General features: G+C 39.6%; 2 protein-coding genes across 4 annotated transcripts in view; one reads left to right on the forward strand and one right to left on the reverse strand.

Annotated features, from left to right (window-relative positions):
- Positions 1–18,128, reverse strand: part of itgav (integrin, alpha V) — a 563,305-nt gene that overhangs the window by 285,882 nt on the left and 259,295 nt on the right. The window lies entirely within an intron of this gene.
- The window catches only part of man1a2 (mannosidase, alpha, class 1A, member 2), a 140,717-nt gene continuing 123,096 nt past the window's right edge, over positions 508–18,128 (forward strand). Inside the window, exons 1-2 of one of the 3 annotated variants that reach the window (XM_061723305.1) lie at positions 508–820; positions 2,791–3,292. In XM_061723305.1, the coding sequence (XP_061579289.1) occupies positions 2,979–3,292 (314 nt within the window). In that variant the 5' untranslated portion in view covers positions 508–820; positions 2,791–2,978. Of the gene's footprint in view, positions 821–2,123; positions 2,193–2,306; positions 2,371–2,790; positions 3,293–18,128 lie in introns of those variants that run through there. The other 2 variants (XM_061723307.1, XM_061723306.1) reach the window with 2 other exon arrangements.

Genomic DNA, 18,128 nt, shown 5'->3' on the forward strand with positions numbered 1-18,128 from the left:
GGTGCGAGGTCCATAATTTTGTCCGCCACAATATATATATATATATATATATATATATATATATATATATATATATATCTTAGGCGTTTACCAACATGGTATTAACCATTAATATATATGCAGACAAGTTAGAAAGTAAAAAAAAAAAAGTATTTGAGCCTGTATACTACAACAGTATAATAAAGTCCTGTAATAATGGCTTTTAGTTTTGGTTCCACCCCAAGAATTAATTTAAGTTGCCCCATCTGGCCCCCCCTATGAAACATTTTTGGAGGTGCCCCTGCTCCAATATAATTTTATAATTTTTTCCCTTTATAATTATTATTTTTAATACCAACAATTTGTTTTACACCATGTCAAACTGTCCCTCTACGGATCTGTAATTAAGTCTGAATATTGTAGACGGTCCCTAACTGGAGCAGGCTGAGCTGAGTGGCTGCTGCTGGATAACGGAGCGGCAGCAGCGGCAGCGGCGCAGAGGCGGTTAGCAGCGGCAGAAGCTGTTAGCAGCGGCAGATGCGGTTAGCAGCGGCGGCGCAGAGCCGTTATCATCAGTGGCGTTAGCAGCGCTAGCAGCGGCGTTAGCAGCGGCAGGCAGGCAGCGGAGCGAGTCCGGCGCTGCGGTCCACCAGAGCGGCCGGTCCCACCACCATCCTCTCCGGGGAGCCTCTCCGGCGCGATGCGGCTCTGAAGCAGCGGCGGAGCGGTGGCAGTCTGGGCGGCTCACAGCGGGACAGCGGGGCTCATCCTTTCGTGGACATGAGGACATCTTTGGAGACTTGTCCCCGCGGGCGGAGCGGGAACCTTCACGGAGAGAACGGTGAAGCAGCAGCGGCAGAGAGTCCGCATCAGCTCCGGATAAACACCCCAGTCAGGCTGGGAGAGGGGGGGGGGGGTTAACATGTCAGCAGGTCCAGACACTGCTCCGGCTAGAATTACAGTCATTTTATCTGGTGTTTATCCTGGAGCGTTACTGGAGCCTTTATTCCCTGCAGGGAGCGCTGGCTCCGCTGCTAACGGGCTAGCAGTTAGCGACATCTCTCCGTATCCTTCCATAGAGCTTTCCATGGAGCTGCTGCGATACGTCAACTTCGCCGCCATATTGGATGTGGCAAGACTGCGCTGGAAACTAATACAAGTAAATTGACTTATTTTCATAAAGCGCCTTTCTACAAAGACATTTACGGTTTACGTCTCATTTTTTCATTCACACGCGCACTAATATACTTGGGAAACAGTTTGGCACCAAATATAATATATTTAATTTTCTCAGGTGGCAAAAATAAGAACTTTATTAATCCCACATAGGAGTAATTCATGTTATATCAGCTATAGAGAACAAGGTAGTGCCGAAAGACAATATATATCCCCACTCACAAAAATAAGAAAAATAGAGAAACATATTTTCTCATCAACAAAACATATTTAAAAATGTTCAAGTAACAAAATAACATATTTGAACCATTTTTCAGACAATAAAATAACATTTGAACCATTTTTCAGACAATAAAATAACATGCTTTGTTGATGAGAAATTATGTTTCTCTATTTTTCTTATTTTTGTGAGGGGGGATATATATTGTTTTTCGGTACTACCTTGTTCTCTATAGCTGATATAACATGAATTACTCCCATGTGGGATCAATAAAGTTCTTATTTTTGCCATCTGAGAAAATTAAATATATTATATTTGGTGCCTAACTGTTTCCCAAGTATATTAGTGCGTGTGTGAATGAATAAATGAGACGTAAAACGTAAATTTCTTTGTAGAAAGGCGCTTTATGAAAATAAGTCCATTTACTTGTATTAGTTTACAGTGCAGTCTTGCCACATCCAATATGGCGGCGACGTTGACGTATCGCAGCAGCTCCATGGAAGGAGGAGGATACATGTCTATGGTTAGCGCCAGCTCCCGTTAGCAGCGGCAGCTAAAGCCTGATTTATTGTTTCACGTTAAATCGACAGCGTTGCCTACGGCGTAGGGTACGCGGCGATTTTGCGTACGTTTTGCGTCGCCGCGTACCTTACGCCGTAGGCCTGCGTCGGTGTAACGCGGAACCATAAATCAGCCTTAACCATCCAGCTGTCACGGTGTCGGCGGAGCTAGTGGATTCACTTGGTGCGTTTGAGGCGTTTTATCAAGCGGGACTGTTATTCCAGTCGATTCAGATGGACACGAAGGGATGAGGAAGGTTGATGTCCCTCCGTTTCATTATCTTTTCTTTTATTCACACGTGACATAATAACAAACCAAAAAACAGGTCCGGGACGCGATAAAAAACCAACATTAGTGCTCGTCGATGGCAGGATGCGGATCCCACACCGCTCAGCCTCCGGGAAATATGCTTGTCATTTTTCTCACGGCTGAAGGTTTATTTGCTTTTTCAGAGTGAAGACAGAGAGAGACATTCCGGGGCATTAATTTCCGAGATGTTAAATTCACTCCTCCACGGGAGAGGGGTGTTTTATTACTGTGATGTTTGATCAAACTCTGCAGAGATAACGTGCAATTTTCTTGAGCCTGTTTTCACTGCATGTCATTGTAATTTGGGGCTTTTAGGCTCAGGGACAGCTTGTCAGGGGGGATGCAGTAAACACCAGGAAGGGTTTCAGCCTGTTTAGGACATAGAGAGCTGTGTGTCTCTGCAACAATGATGTTTGCCATGTCAGTCTTTTTGAAACATTGTGGTAAATCTCCAGCCTTTATGCTCTAAACGGGTTCTTTGACTTGCTTGTAACATGTGATCTCTCTGTTTGTAATCGGTCTCTGTCTGTCTTTTTTTTTTCCAGATTCGTCATGACCTTTTCCTGTCGACTAGTCACTCTCTGGCTGAAAGACCTTTTTTGCTTCTGGACTTACCAATGCAGGGATGAGATAATAGAGTCGACTGGCTGGTGACTGCTGCTACAAGACCACCTGTGGGACCAGTTAATCCACCCCCCCACCCCAAAATTAGGTTAATTTCAAAGCTCAAACTATGACGACACCGGCTCTGCTGCCACTTTCGGGTCGCAGGATACCCACTCTGTCGCCGGGTGCGTCCTCTTTCCCGCACCACAGGGCTACGTTGAGGCTGTCGGAGAAGTTCATCCTCCTCCTTATACTTAGTGCCTTCATCACTTTATGCTTTGGGGCCTTCTTTTTCCTCCCGGACAATTCCAAGCACAAGCGCTTCGACCTGGGCTTGGAGGATGTGCTCATCCCTCATATCGACTCGGCCAAAGAGGGGAAGCACTCCTCAGGGCAGGTGGTCATACATGGACAAGGAGGACACGATGAGAGCAGACACAGGTCAGTCTCAGTAGTAGTATTGTCCTGTTTATTTGTGGTTTACTAACAGTGTAACACTCGCATGTTATTCTTGTATTCCGTGTAGACAGATGTGCTGAGAGTCTGCTCTGACATTGGGGGTGTGGTGGTTTGTAGAGTGATGCACACTTCACTGAGCATTTAGATACACGTCGGCGTTGCAGGTGTTGCTTCCTCCCTCGTTTCCCTAATTCCTTTGTGCAGCTGGATCGGCCAGAACACTCCCACCTCTTGTGCCTGTATTGTCTTGTAACAGTTAAAGTTACTTCGTTGCAGAAATTTAATCACCTTGGCCCCATTTTTGTCGTACTGTCTCGCAGCCAAACCTTGGGGAACTCGGTGATCTACAACATACAGGCTGTATGAAAAGCTTTACTAATTATTGTTTAAACAGGCTTGGAAATCGCTGCCTGCCACCAGATGAATTCTAGCAGACTTTTGCTGCAGTTTTTTACATTTATTATTTGCTTTGTCTCTAGAGTCTATGGCTGTTTTCCCATCCTTAGTCAAATTAATTTTTTCTGGCTCGGCGGAGCCTCTTGTACCATTTGGAATCCACAGTTGTAGATAAGTATTAGGACTAACTGTCAGATGTTTTAGTCATCCAAACTAAAATAGTTCTATGGGAATTTTGCGATTTGAAAATTTAATATAACATAATCTAATATAATATATCACATTAAGGGCAAACTTCAGAACCACTGTCTGGAAAAACACGATATGATTCACTAGCTTGTAGAACTGCCTTTAGTGCAGTAATATAAAGTAATTGTTTTCTGCATGGCATCATCTGTTCCTTGCCTCATTATGGAGAGATTTTGGGTCCATGTTGTTTATATTGTTGCTTAATTTCCTTACGGTTTGGTGTCATTTGTTTATACAGAGCTGTCTAATCTTTGATTAGGCCATTGCAAAACCGTGATTTTGTTTTTGTTAGCTTGTTTTACTCCCGTCGTACATTGATTGGGATCATTTCTTGTTGCGTGCCTCAGTTTGTGGTTGACTTAATAACTGCAAGGTGAGTTGGTCTTGAGGTGTTTGCGCTGATAAGTTGTGTTTTTGTTGTTGTTGTTAAACATGGCACTGTGCATTATGGCCAAACTATTTTGTCCGTCCAAAGGACGTTGTTCCAGATGTCTTGTGGTTTGTTCAAATTCATTACTGCTACGTTCTAATAGAAATGAGGGACTATTCTCTGGGGATCCTTCCAAACAAGCCGTTTTTGTTCAGTCTTCACATTCTAACTGAAGCCAGTAGAGTCTGAGATATACTGTAGCTCGTGTGGGTGTTTTTTATTTTTTGCAAATCATCTAAGTATTGCATGCTATGACCTTGCGATGAACCTGCTGATACCTCTGCTCCTCGGAAGATTGGCAACTGTCTTGAATAATTTCAACTTTGAATATTTCTCGCTGTAAGATGGGCTTGTTTAGAAATGCTCTTCTAACCTTTCCCAGATTGATGGGCAGCAACAACCTCCCTTCTAAGATAATTACTGACGTCTTTCTGCTTTGACATTGTATTAACACACCTGAATACTTCAGAGCAGCAAAATGCCAAACCTCTGCTTTGATAGATGATCTGGCTGAAGATGAATGGGTAAGGGGGATTTTATTAACGACTTGTGACTGTTAATTACTCTCCTAATTCCTCTGGAAGCACTATGGGTGTACTTAGGCGTGTGTTTTTTCATGTACACATTGCTTCTGCATACGGCCCTGGTGTTTGTTAAATTAATAATGAGAGGGTGTCTTATGTCTTGTGTTCACCTGAGGCTGTATTCCTCTGTTTGGAAGACTTGGTAGCAGATCATTTTTAATTATATCTCAACCTGAAAAGCTTTGGATTGGATGAAAGGGTGCAGTCTTATTTTTCACAGTATCAGTAGAAATAAGCACCATTTCTCGAGCTGCTTCGGGTTCACATATTGTGAATTAAATGGCAGATTTATTTTCTTGACTCTTGAAAAATATAATGATGAAAATAGTAATTTATACTGGAAAGATTAACGCCATGCAGGGGTCATTGGTCCTTAGTTTTTCTGAATATTTTTCAAAGGGCTAATAAGCTGTTTCTCAAACATTTTCATAGTGGGAAACTGAGTGTGGCGTCTTTGTCCCCTGAGGTGCTTTTTCTTATCTGCTTTCTAAAAGCCTTTTAGACGTTGGTTGCTGCTTGCTTTAATAACATAATTAATGGTGTCCAGCAACTGAGTGGATCAGACAGGGTTTAGCTCAAGTCATTATGTATTATTGTTGAAACTGGAATGTTTCTTTTCTCTACAGGGATCTTGGAAGCTTGCAGGGCTCACAGTCTATAGCAGGGGAGAGAAATCGCTCTATAATGTAATTTGGGAGCATTTTGTTTCTCAGTGTGATTGGGTACGTCTGCAATTATTTCAAGTTTTGCATTGATTTAAAATAAATACCAGTCAATGCCCTCTTCATATTTTTAGTGAGCTATTGCTTTTCTTGGCTTATCTGGTGTATTTGTTTAAATAATGTGCCAAAAAGGTTTTGGCTCCACCTCAGTGTCCTATTACTGTTGGACAAACTAAGTAAAATGAAGTATTAGGATGTGGATCGTTTGATATTACTTATTTAGTCTTTGTCACTTCTTTAATGAATTTTTCATAGCATATCCCAGTTAAGGCCTCTATTTTGGAATAAATGATGTGGCTGTTTCAAAGCGGTATAATACGACTTTTGCTCGGATGTGACAAGACAGGGTTGAAATTAGGATGCATGAGCCAAAAGTGTTATTTTAAGGTGTGACTTAAGCAAAAGGGACCCAGTAAAAGTACCTGCTGCAGTAGTTTAAGAAGAGCAATCCTAATCTCAGAGATTTATTGGAGGTGGTTTTATACATATTGAAAGTCTCAATGCATTTAAAGGCTCCTTGGCAGAATATATTTTAATTTTTTCTCCTCTGCGCTGCTACTTTACTTCAGAGGAGCAGGATTCAGGCGGGCCTCTGGAAAATGAGATGTTCTGCGATTTAAGGAGACCCTCAGGATCACAGACGGGGTAATTCCACCCTCACTTTATTTAGCCAAAGCAAACCCAGCAGTACCAACAGTCTGCTCAGAAGTTCATCTTGTTAACACTATTTTTAAAAGCCTCTGAGATGGCAAAGGCTATTAATCTGTTTAATGTGTGGTAATCCATCTGTTCTCATGTGAATGTGTTATTGGCTTTGCAATAATCTGGTATTTGCTGTTTGGCTGTACTGGAATTCCTCAAAGACTGATAAGGACATATTTATATTTATGGTTCATGTAAACTTTTTATTTCTCTATTATTGTCTCAGAACAGATAGTATATATTTTTAAGATAATTTCTCGTTAGAGTTAACGAAAACATATTCAAACTATCTCTTGTGAAGTTGTAATCAAACAATTTTACAGCCAAGCAAACTTCCTCTGATAGTGTTGCTTTTTCATCTATTTGTGACATTTTATGTCTAAAGTTCTTTACAAATATAACTTTATCCAGTTTCTGTCGTAAAGACTTCATCAGATTATGTGACTATGTTTTATTTAGCATGAGTTTGCAGAAGGGCTGCAACAAATACTCAACGTAGTCGAGAAAAATTGATGACAAAATTAGTTGCCAAGTAATTGAATAATCGATCATTCAGAATCGGTATCAGAAAAAACTTTATTCATCCCTGAGGGGCAATTAGGTGGGCAAAGAGGGGCACATTAAAAAGAGAGGGAAAAACAAAGCAAAAAAAAGGGTGGGTGGGTGAAAGCGTCAGGTCTTGTGCAGTGGCAGACCTGCTGCTTGCAACAGTACGAGTAGTTGCTTTGGTTGGTTACATTTTCACACGTCTCTTTCATGCTGTGGATCCAAACTTCTTCAAGAAATAATCATATTCATTGTAGTGTTGAAATGACGTGTCGACTTGCACAGAGTGTGTTGATGCAACTCATGTACACAACACCCTGACAATGGCGAGTCGAGCTATCGTACATTCATTGGATGAAACTTCTACCTCTAAAAACCAGATTCAAGCATCAGGTTTGGGACTTTTTCAGGAAGAAGCCAGACAAAATGTTGCTCTGTACGCTCAGTAAAATCCAAATAACGTATCACAGCAGCACGACCGGCATGTGTGAGCATCTCCAAAGAAAACATCCTGTGGTTTTCAAACGTGAAAACAACAGGAGTGACGACACTACGTCAGGAGTGACGACACTACAACAATATAAGCATTTACCTCATTAAGTGACCGTAAAAACGCGTTAGCCGCATTAGATGTAGTTTGTTATTTTGTAGTTTTCACGTGCAAGTCGAGGCCTGATCATTTTCTGATGTAAAACTAAAACGATGATGCTAACGGCTAACCTGCTTCAAAGTGTTCCAGCCTATTTGGGTCTTTTTTGAGCATTTAAAACGAAACAATATTGCTTTCTATTAATGTCATGTTTGTGTTGTCTGTCCTTATAACAGTTGGCAAATATACATCCCTGTTTGTGCTATCACCTGGTAAAAGATCATTCAAGATTAAAAAGTAACATATTCACCATGAATTTTGGAGCAATTAATGCTTGTGATAGAAAATCACTTTCAGACTCACAATTCTGGGCAGAATTTATGTTAGAATTATGGACTTTTACACAAAGTGATGTCTTAAACAATGTTTGCACTTTTTGGGCTTCAAATAAGTTATTTTATTTTTATGGAGATTGTTCTGAATAAACCAAATTTTGCCCTAGGACACTTTTGCTCTGGTTTATGTTTGAATTTTATTTCATTTTTTTTTTCCCACAAGTAAAAAGTTGTGAGGATGGTAACATGTATTATTTGTTGGCATTTAACAGAACGATGTTTCAAAAAAACATCATAACATTAATCTAAATTTTTACATTAATCGAAAAAAATAATCGATAGATTAATCGACAAAGAAGTAATTGTTAGTGGCAGCCCTGAATCATTTTTCTTTTAATGATATTAGTCAACCTAATGACTTTAAAAAAACAAACCCAGATATTTTTGTCTCCGTTTCAGGGGGTTAACATATTTTCAGATACTGTCTCTGCTGGTGGGAGTGTCTCACCTGTGAGTGCATGTGTGTGTCTGTGTGAGCGCATCGGGTCAGAATTTTGCCGTGAGCGATAGAGAGCAGAGGAAATTTAAACAGGGGACTGGCAACATGGTTTCTTGTCAGTTGGCACATGGCTTAAACTATTTTAGGCAAAAAAAAAAAAAAGAATTTTAAGTTATTGTGTAATTCATAATCTGATTAGTTGATGAATATTTTCAATAGTCAATGTATTAATTGTCCATAGTCAGGAGTTTGCAGACAGGGATGGATTAAACTGGTTTCAGTGGCCTGGACATCTGTATCAGTCACATTCTCTCTTGTGCGATGGGTCTGGCACCGCTGCCATTCACAACCGTTTCCACTGGTACAGAACCTACTGAACCAGTTGCGACGGTTCACACAGGACTGTCCAAGAGCAGCTATTCCAAATAACCAAGTTGGCTGCAGAATTGCTTAACACCTTGTATCAACACATTTTTCCAGCAAACAAACAGCCATTCACAGATGTTTCCACTCCACTGCACACCACCTTGGATGTCTTTTGTTGATACTAGTCTGGTTGCTATGTCACATGCTTCACTGAGGCGGTTTCTTCTGCATCCACTGGTGCTGCTGTCCCCTGGAAATCAAAGATTAATCCAGAGACTAATTACAACAAGAACTCTGATGTCTGGCCAGGGTAGGTTTGATTGGCCAAACTTTATTACACTCCCAAGAGGTTGTTCTGCTTTTTTAATGTGTATGTACTGTATTGATTGATATATTTTTATTTTGAACATAAGCACAAAAAAATAAATGATTAAATAAAACAGCGAACAATAATATAAATCAATAACATAAAAAAATGAAATAATAAATGTACTATCGTAGTATTAGACGAGAATTAACAAATATAATTGCAAATGTGTTATATTATATGCCTATGAGCCTACTGTATGAACTCCTACCCCTCAACTCAATACTATTTTTTTCAGTTGCACCCTTGTTATTAAATATGAAAGAAAAGAAAAAACTTGACATAGTTAAAGGTTGCACAAATTAATAAATAGTGGTATACCCAGTATTAACCACCCGAGTTATTTACCCTGTATGTGACATTTAAATACACACTGCCTGGCCTGCAGAGAAGTCATCACCTAGACTTCATTAAGCAAATAGGAAATAGCCTGCTACTGGAGAGGCACTACAATGATTAAGATGTTTCAGCTGGCAAAAAGGGAATAGTTCCTCATTGCTGAAATGAACATGCTGGAAGACACATTTGTATGTCTGGCAAAATGGTACTAAGTTTAAAAAGGATCAGTTTATTGGTCTGCATCAAGAACATGTGTTACAGCATTTCTACAAATGGTAAATCCAGTGCCAGTGAAAGTCATTTCATCCCTCCAATTAATTTTAGCGCTGCTTTTTCATGCTGTATTGTTATGAGATGCCCGATGCCACAGATGAGTGGCCTCTTTGTTGCACCTGATTGCAATGCACCCATAGTAACAAGGTTTAACTTGAATGATTTTACTTATTAAAACAAAAACTAACAAACAAAAAGAACACATCCTTTGTTATACTGGATAAATTAAGTTTAATGAATGTGTCATATCAGCTGAGATGATTTACAGTTAGCATTTGGGCGGTAGTCATAGAAACAGACAGATGGTGTTGCTTTTAAATAAGTTAAATCTGTTTTCAGATGAGTGTGGTCATTTATGGAATAAGACAGGTGAAACAGATTCTACTGTACTTTTGCATTATACAACCAATGTTAGAACAGAGAGCCAGGAAAGCATTTACAATGTTGATTTAAACAGGACTTGCTCTGATGGCTGTGTGGAGTGCGAGAAATAACTCGAGTATAACGGTCTGTCAAGCTTGGCATACTTGGAGGCCGGTAATGATCTGGCCTTTTGTTTTGGTTTAACTCTTGCACATAACTACTCGGTAGCGTTAATCTTCATCGGAGTAGGAGCCAAGTAATGCTTGGGAAGTAATAGGGTTTCATTTTCAGTTGGTGCTCTTATTTTGATGTATTTTACATATTCAGAATACCTCTTTCTACACTATTCCTGTCCGGCAGTTCATAACGATGTATTCACTTATTTCAGTATTATTAGATTATTAAAGTGTGTTTGTGTGTGCGTGTGGGTTGTACCCATGAAAAATTTGCCAAATCCTCTCTGCCAATGCCAAACAACTTTGACTCTTGTTTGGTGGATTGGATGATTGAAGTTTGAAGAAACACAGATTGGCAATGTAACAATAGGTTGTTTTAACAAAGATGAGCCTCCGTACGTGTGGAAGAGCCGTCCACAGCCTGACACCTCCTCACGCTGGTCACCAGCCTGGTCACACACTGCGCTGGGATGGATCCCATTCTTCAAGCAGCATTTGTTGCATGTCAGCCAAAGTAGTCGTGTTGCTCACTCAAGCACGAAGAGCACGCACAAACTGATGCCACAACTGTTCGGTGGGGTTGAGGTCAGGATTGCTGGCAGCTCTCCATCCTCTCCACTCCCAAACTCTGGATGTAGTTTCTGATAAACCTGCTCTGTGGGGGAGAGTGTTGTTATCTTGGAGGATAGAGTTCTCAAATCTCATCTCGATATATTTCTGCATTGAGATTAGCTCCAATGATGGTGATTCAAATTTTTCCAGTGAGGGAGGTGCCACCCCAAACCATCACACTGCCTCCACCATAATATATTACTCTATGGATGCAGCAATCAGCATAGCATTCTCCACACTACGATCCAATACGAATCTGGACTCATCGCTGAACATAACATTCCTCCACATGTTCAGGTTCCACTGACGTGTTTCTGACAGCAGGCCAAAGGGCCCGGTCGCTGAAGGGCAGTCATGCCCGGCCTCCTGGCAGCCCTATCAGACCGGAGACTGGCTGTGTCCAGTTTTTACTGGATTGTCTGGGTAGAGAACCGTTGGCCATATCGTCCTGTAAATCTGCAGAAGACAGCCGACGGTACCTAACGTCCTGATTGGTGGAAACTGGGGGTACCAGAAGCTTAAAACAAGAGCAACAGTAAAATAAGCTCTTTGGCATTGGCAGATAAGATTTGGCCATTTTTTTCAGGCTCCAACTCACAAACTCAGCTCTGCTTTTCATCCCACAAATGCAGGTTCCCTAAAAATGTGGCACCATTTAAAAGGGAAATAAAGAGGCTTTTCAACAGTATAAGATTATATTGCCAAGAAGCATTGTTGCGTCAAAGAAATAATCTACCAAACACAAATTTCCTTACTTTTTGTGCCAAGTTTATATAAAATAAAACCTCTAGGAAATGTGAATTATTCTCCAAGCCAGAGAGTAAATAAGTGAAAAGAGAATTAAGAATTTTGCTGTCATGGAGCTGTCCTGGGGGCGAGGCGGCATGCTGATAGATGCAGAGACGTTTGTTAGGCTTGCCTTCTGTGACCAAATCTAACCATTATTGACTGTGTGATTGACTTTCTACTGAATATACAATTGCCCTGTGATGCATGTTCCTTTTCTTTGAATTTTTCACGGCAAGGCTGACTACACTGACAGTGTTTTCAACCAGCACAAATGAGAATGTAATGAAGATTCTTACTCTTTGTGGATTATCTTCGCAAATAATGGGGAGCTGTTGGAAGCTGAAGAATTGGATTTTCTGAATTTTCCCAACAGTTTGGCTCTGTGATCCAGCTCGCAGCCGTAACTGATAATTGACTGCCTGCCTGGCCAATACTGATAACTATTAAATTCATATTTTGATCATTCATACATTCCTCATATATACTGCAGCTCGCACATCCAGGAGAATAAACAGTCTGAGAGGCATGGATGATTAAAAACTAATATTTTAATAGCTCTCACCAAACACTAAGAGCAAACAGTAGTTCTGGTTCTTCAAATGATAATTTAATTTTTGTGTGAGTAAAGGCGTTGGAATACTTAATAAACAATAAACAACATTTGGATAGACTTGGAATGTGGCGTATCAAAAATAATCAAGAAACCAACCAAACAATCGGATACATGCATAACCACTGAAGACACTCATAATCCAAAACATTTTACATATGAATTCAGGAAATCAAATGCACCAATATGTCAAACACAATTGAAACAAACATTTGATCTCTCAAGAGATTGTTTAACAACAATGACTTATCTGCAAATAACAAATTTCCTCCTCAAACATCGTATGAGTGTCAAATAAATTCATCGATTCAACTTTAAGTGCATCAGCATGAGAGAGGTATTTAAGTTGTGTCTAATGTTTTTTTTTTTTTTTCTTTTTTTTTAAAGTATAATAAAGCCATTGACAAATATCAAAGGCGTTTATAGAATAATCACTACGAGCTATGAATTTCATTGTCGTTTATTGCTGAAGCAATTTTGCTGTTTCTAGAAATAGTTATTACAGTTTTCACATCGTACAGCTTCGCCACAATGATGAGCTTTCAGGTGGCGTATGAGATCGGTTGTGTTTAAACCTGTCGACTTCTTTCCTCACCCCTAAAACCTTGATGAACAAACAATGCAAATAGCAGCACTATTGTCATCTGCTGCCCCCGACTGCCATATTGTCTGGTGTTGTGGCGTTGGCGTTCGTTTCCAGTGAGGCAGATTCGGGGCCGTGCTGGGGTTGTGTCAGTACATGATGTGATGAGTGTGACACGGCCTGTTTTTTGTTGAATCCCAGAAAACTAACCAACGAAACATGAATTACAAAAGCAGTTGGCAAGTTGATAAATGGAGGTTTCAAAATAATTAGAGCGTTAGCAGTGAAGATGCTGAATGACAGATCTCAGACCATCTGAAGCAAACCGCACCAACAAGACGGGGTGGAGTTTGTTGACACTGAACCAACTAAACCCGCAGATATAAAATACGTGGGTGAATTTACAGTTGTAAACTAAGATAAGATTGTTAAATTTTGTGACTTGTTCATTCCTGGTTTTCTGGCATGTATCCTCTCCAATATCTGTGGTGCCATGTTTCGACTTTGTATTTCACAGCCTGGTTCTTTTTCTTATTCCTCCTTCATGATGATGATTGAAAGGCCAGGGAGGATGCAGGTCCTAAAAAAGGCGAGAAGTAGTTGTGGTGAGCCAAGTGGCTGGATGACCTCGCCAGTGTGCTGCAGTTGAGTTCTTGAATGTAAATGTTTTAAGGAATGATCTCTACTACAAACGGAGCGTTTCCATGCAATTCTCTGAATTGACTTTGATCAGTCTCCTTTTGCCATGAAAGAAATTGTAAATTGTAAATACTGGTTTATCTGCAAGGGCAAGCATTAGGTTTTATAAGCCATATTTTCTTGTTCCCTGTTACTAGTTAGTTCAAGACGGCTATGAGATTACCATATTTTCCTCTTTGAGTTATAGATTATTTAAGAGTGGTCTTTTCTTCAGTTTTAGCTTACAGGTAGTGTTTTTTTTTTAAAGAAAAGTATACTTCTCCAGATTGATTTCTTATAGTTTACCCAAATGTCTGGCAGAGTTAGTTTGTTTTAAATTTCCAACTGCAGCAAGGATTTGGTGAGTGGCTGTCTTTTCTGTTGGAGCTGTATATTTTTCAAAAGCAGAGCTCACGACTGTAGTTTCTGACTTGCAGCCTGTAAATTGATTTCCAGTAAGGTAAACATTCCTCCAGATACGCAACTTTCAAAACTTTTGAAATAGACAAGAAATGTTTATATATTCAAGACCTTATCAATTAATGCTCTTGGTGAATAGAAAGTGAATTTGTTTTTCTCAGCACAGTCGTAGAGTTTAATATTTTACTTTTTGAAATGCACATCCAAGAATGTGAAAATGTAAAATGTATATTTTCAATTCAGGTCTTGATTCAGATTAATTTTTTTTTTTTTTTAATGAGTTGCATACATCATCTTTTAGAAGCGAAACTTATACGATATCTCGGGATGCATCTATTGACCAGAAGCAGAATTTGCCGTTTTTCAGCCTGACCGGGGAACCTATTGGTCACCCTCACTTTTTTACCAGTTCAATTCTGGACCATTTTGCACATGTGCCATATGTACGGCAGCGTATTCAAGGTGAAAGTGATGTGTGTGGGCTTTTGAAGCCTCTCTTTTTCTTGCATTGCAGACTCCATGTTGCAAATGGGCAAATGTGCATAGGGATGTGCAGACTGGTGCCTGTAGGTTAATGCTGGTGAGTTCCTTCACTGAGCTTGGCATCAAGATGATGACTGATAAAGTGATGAAGGCTAGCCATTGGCTGAGCTGGCCGCCAATCAAAAAGCCACGCCCCATATTATAGATGCATTAATTATTTTATATTAAATAACCTGAAGTGGTACTAAAGTCTTATTTGATGTTAAATCAAGTTATGGAGACCAAAACTGTTTTGTTTTTTTACTCCAGCTGTAGATATATTTATTTCTGAACGTGGGACTCAGTAGAGGTGTATTTATATAAGCAATAAACCTGATGTGGTACACAAAAACTAATGCATAGTTAAAACCACACTGCTGGTGTTCAGAGATGAGTCACCCTCTCTGAAAACAAGCTACAGTACACCCTGATCACAGTTATTGATCCCAGGCAAGTAATAACGTCAAGGTTTATGGCCTACTGTTTCTATATTAATAAATAATAATACTCTATACTAAAGAATAAAAACCATGATTGGGAAAAAAACCCAAAAAACTACTGTAGGTTAGAGAAATAAAAAATTGAATAAATGCAGTTGAGAGAAATCAGATCTGGCATATTAGGTATCAGCTTGTCATACACACCAAAAACATGTTTCTCTACAGTGAGTTAATTTTGTTCACAGCTGCCAAAGAAGAAGAGCTAACATATTTAGGAATGCAAGCAGTCTACGCACATTCATTCTGCTCATGTTACATAAATAAGCCCCATTAAACATGGGTAAATTTATTGCACGTGAAAGTGAAGATATGGTACAGTGATTCAGCAAAATCCAGTTTGTTGCTATGGTTTCTCTGTCTCCTGCTTTGACTTAATCAAGTCATTGTGCCCTTTCACCTGATGGCTCCTTAAATGCTGAATAAGGTTCTTAGGAAGGTTGGTCGTGTTGTGTTTACCAACGTTCATGCCTCCTCTATGAACCACAGCCGTGCATAGTTAGCATTCAAGCTGAACTAACAGCATATTCCCACCATAATGCTGTGGCTTCATAGCTAGCTCAGGGCAGCAACTCACATCTCCATTGCAAGATTGCATAACTTTCTGTCCTGTCTTTTACACCGTTGAAGACATATTGGAAGTCTGTTTATAAATAATTAAGAGATATCAGTTGGTGCATGGATGAAAATACTCCTCATGGACATTCATGGAGGTTTAGGCATATTTCAAAGTGGAGAGAGAGGAGAGCCCGTCCACCGGAGTTTATAGCACTCACCTTTGTCACATTTTCAAGACCATATGAGTTTCATTAACTGGGAAAATCCAGTCTGTCTAACTAGATGCAAATACACATATCTGGTCCATATACGATAATTTGGGCGAATGAATGAGGGCAGAAACTGGTAAGAGAATATCAAAATTCATGCTGCTTACATGTCCACTTCATCTTGTCTGTGCCACATGGGAGAAAACATTTTGAATTGGGTCACTTGAACCCTGGAGTGTAAATTCAATCTTGGATGAGCACAGTCGATTTCACTGGTAGACCCTTTTGTGAAGTTACTAGGCTTTATTTTTATCCCTTTTTGATGATTTATATGTTTATCATTATATTATCATGGCATGCATAACAAGATCCAGTATAAAACTTCATGAAGATTCATGTTAATTATTTTGTCTGGTGTCAAAAGATTTCATCTTGTACAGCTGGTATCAGAGTGAACAGCCTGCACAATCTCCTCATTATCACTGCCCTTTTCTTATTAGATTTGCTCTCTGTGTATCTAATTTCCTGTCCATTCTCTTGTTTTATTCCCATTTTTTTTTCACGTGATCATCATCTTGTTTTCTCAGTGGAACACAGCTGCAGCTTTACAGATTGGCCAACGAGCTGTGTGTGTGTGTGTATGAGAGTACTGGAGAGAATGTGTGTCCTTGTGTTGTAGTGGCTGCATTATAACTTCTCCTTCCTTATGTTTGTTCATCATAAAGAACACAGTTGGTTAGTCCTTCAGCTATTATACACAGCTGACTGCTTGCACCATCCGCAGAGGGATACGGGAACGTGTCTCTGCAGCAACCTCAGGGAATCCTGCCTTTTTTTGTCTTTGAAAAGTCACAATAGTTTATACTGCTAGAATAATATTATACTTGAAAAATGTTATTGGTTTTAAAAGCACTGGGAACCTTGAAACATCTTTTAAAGCTTACATTTGCCATCTTTGATGGATTCTTTTTTCTTCAAATAGTCATCCCTAGTATTTAGCCTGGTCTGCTGTGCCCATTCACTATGTGAAAGTTGTCCTCGTGAAATGTTTCTGGTACTTTCCCATTAACGGGCATTTCCACCAGGACAAAAGTACCAAATCAATCACAATGGGGCTGGGCGGCCTTTATGCAATTGCTCAAACAGGAGAGTCCAAGAGCCACTATTAGAAACACACAAGATAGTTGCAGAATTGCTAATCCACCTAAGGTCAACAAGTTCTTTCTACAAAATGCCAGACATTCATCGGTGCACACCATGTTTGGATGTCTTTAGTTTATACCAGCCTGGTTGTTGCTCTGGTTTTGTCGCATGCTGCATCTCTCTGGTCGGTTGTATGTCCTGTCCAATGGTGTCCAGATGCAGTTCCTTCTGTCGATGTTGCTCCTTGGGAATCAAAGTCAAATCCAGATGAACAGATTAATTCTTTGTATTGAAGAGGAAAGAATTATGATGGCTAGACTACCTGGTATCAAAATGTAATTGTGTGAGGTCTACAATCTTCACTATCCCAAAAGTTATGTGTAAAGTAACCACATTTTAGAGTTTGCAGCTCCTTCATTCATATTAATGTATTTCTGTTGTGGCTACAGTTTATAGATCTTGGAAAAAAAAAAAAAATCAATCCTTTTTTTTTTTTTTTTTTTTTTAATTCAATTCAAAGTGTTTTCTTGTTTATCCGCCCGTATAATCATGTAGATAAACTTCACATTGATTGGATAGTATAGAGATAAAACTAATGAAGGTGATTTGAATTTTTGTGACTTTGGTGTTGGAAAAAGTTTGAACTAAATTCCTGCTGTACCAAAGGCTGAGGAGTCATGCTCTTAAGTTCAACTAGCATGTTAAGCAATTTTGATAATCTGATTTAAATTGTACATATCATTATTCGTTCAAAGAACACACACAAAGCCAAACACGCGCATACTGTGCACACACATCTTGGACCTTGCACAGGTCCCAGATTTTATCAGACGTCTCCTGACTTGGGGCTCAAGACTGTGGCCTTTTAGTCACATGTTATGATCATTTTTCTGGAGACGGTTTTACAGTTTTCAGAGCAGGCGCACCAGGGTCATTTGGAAGTATTTTATACTCGATTGCTGTAGTCTGTCAGAAAGAGAAGAAAAAAAACCCATTATATATGAAATGAAGTAGCAGGAAGAAAAGAGGCAAGTGTGTGTTTATGTTATTTGCAGTGTATTTGTCAGAAAGCACTGCAAATGTGAGACTTGTCATAGTTGGGAACAACACAATCTCAGCTGTCACCTTTGTGTAGTCCACCATCACTTTAATGTGCCTTTATAGAAAAATATGTTTGTTTTTCAGAACAAAAGAACACCTTAAAATGACTGTTGAGAACAGGGCAACGTATCTTGATTTAGAATTATGCGATAAACCTCCT

This window comes from Cololabis saira, chromosome 6 (assembly GCF_033807715.1).
Source record: "Cololabis saira isolate AMF1-May2022 chromosome 6, fColSai1.1, whole genome shotgun sequence".
Classification (NCBI taxonomy): domain Eukaryota; kingdom Metazoa; phylum Chordata; class Actinopteri; order Beloniformes; family Belonidae; genus Cololabis; species Cololabis saira.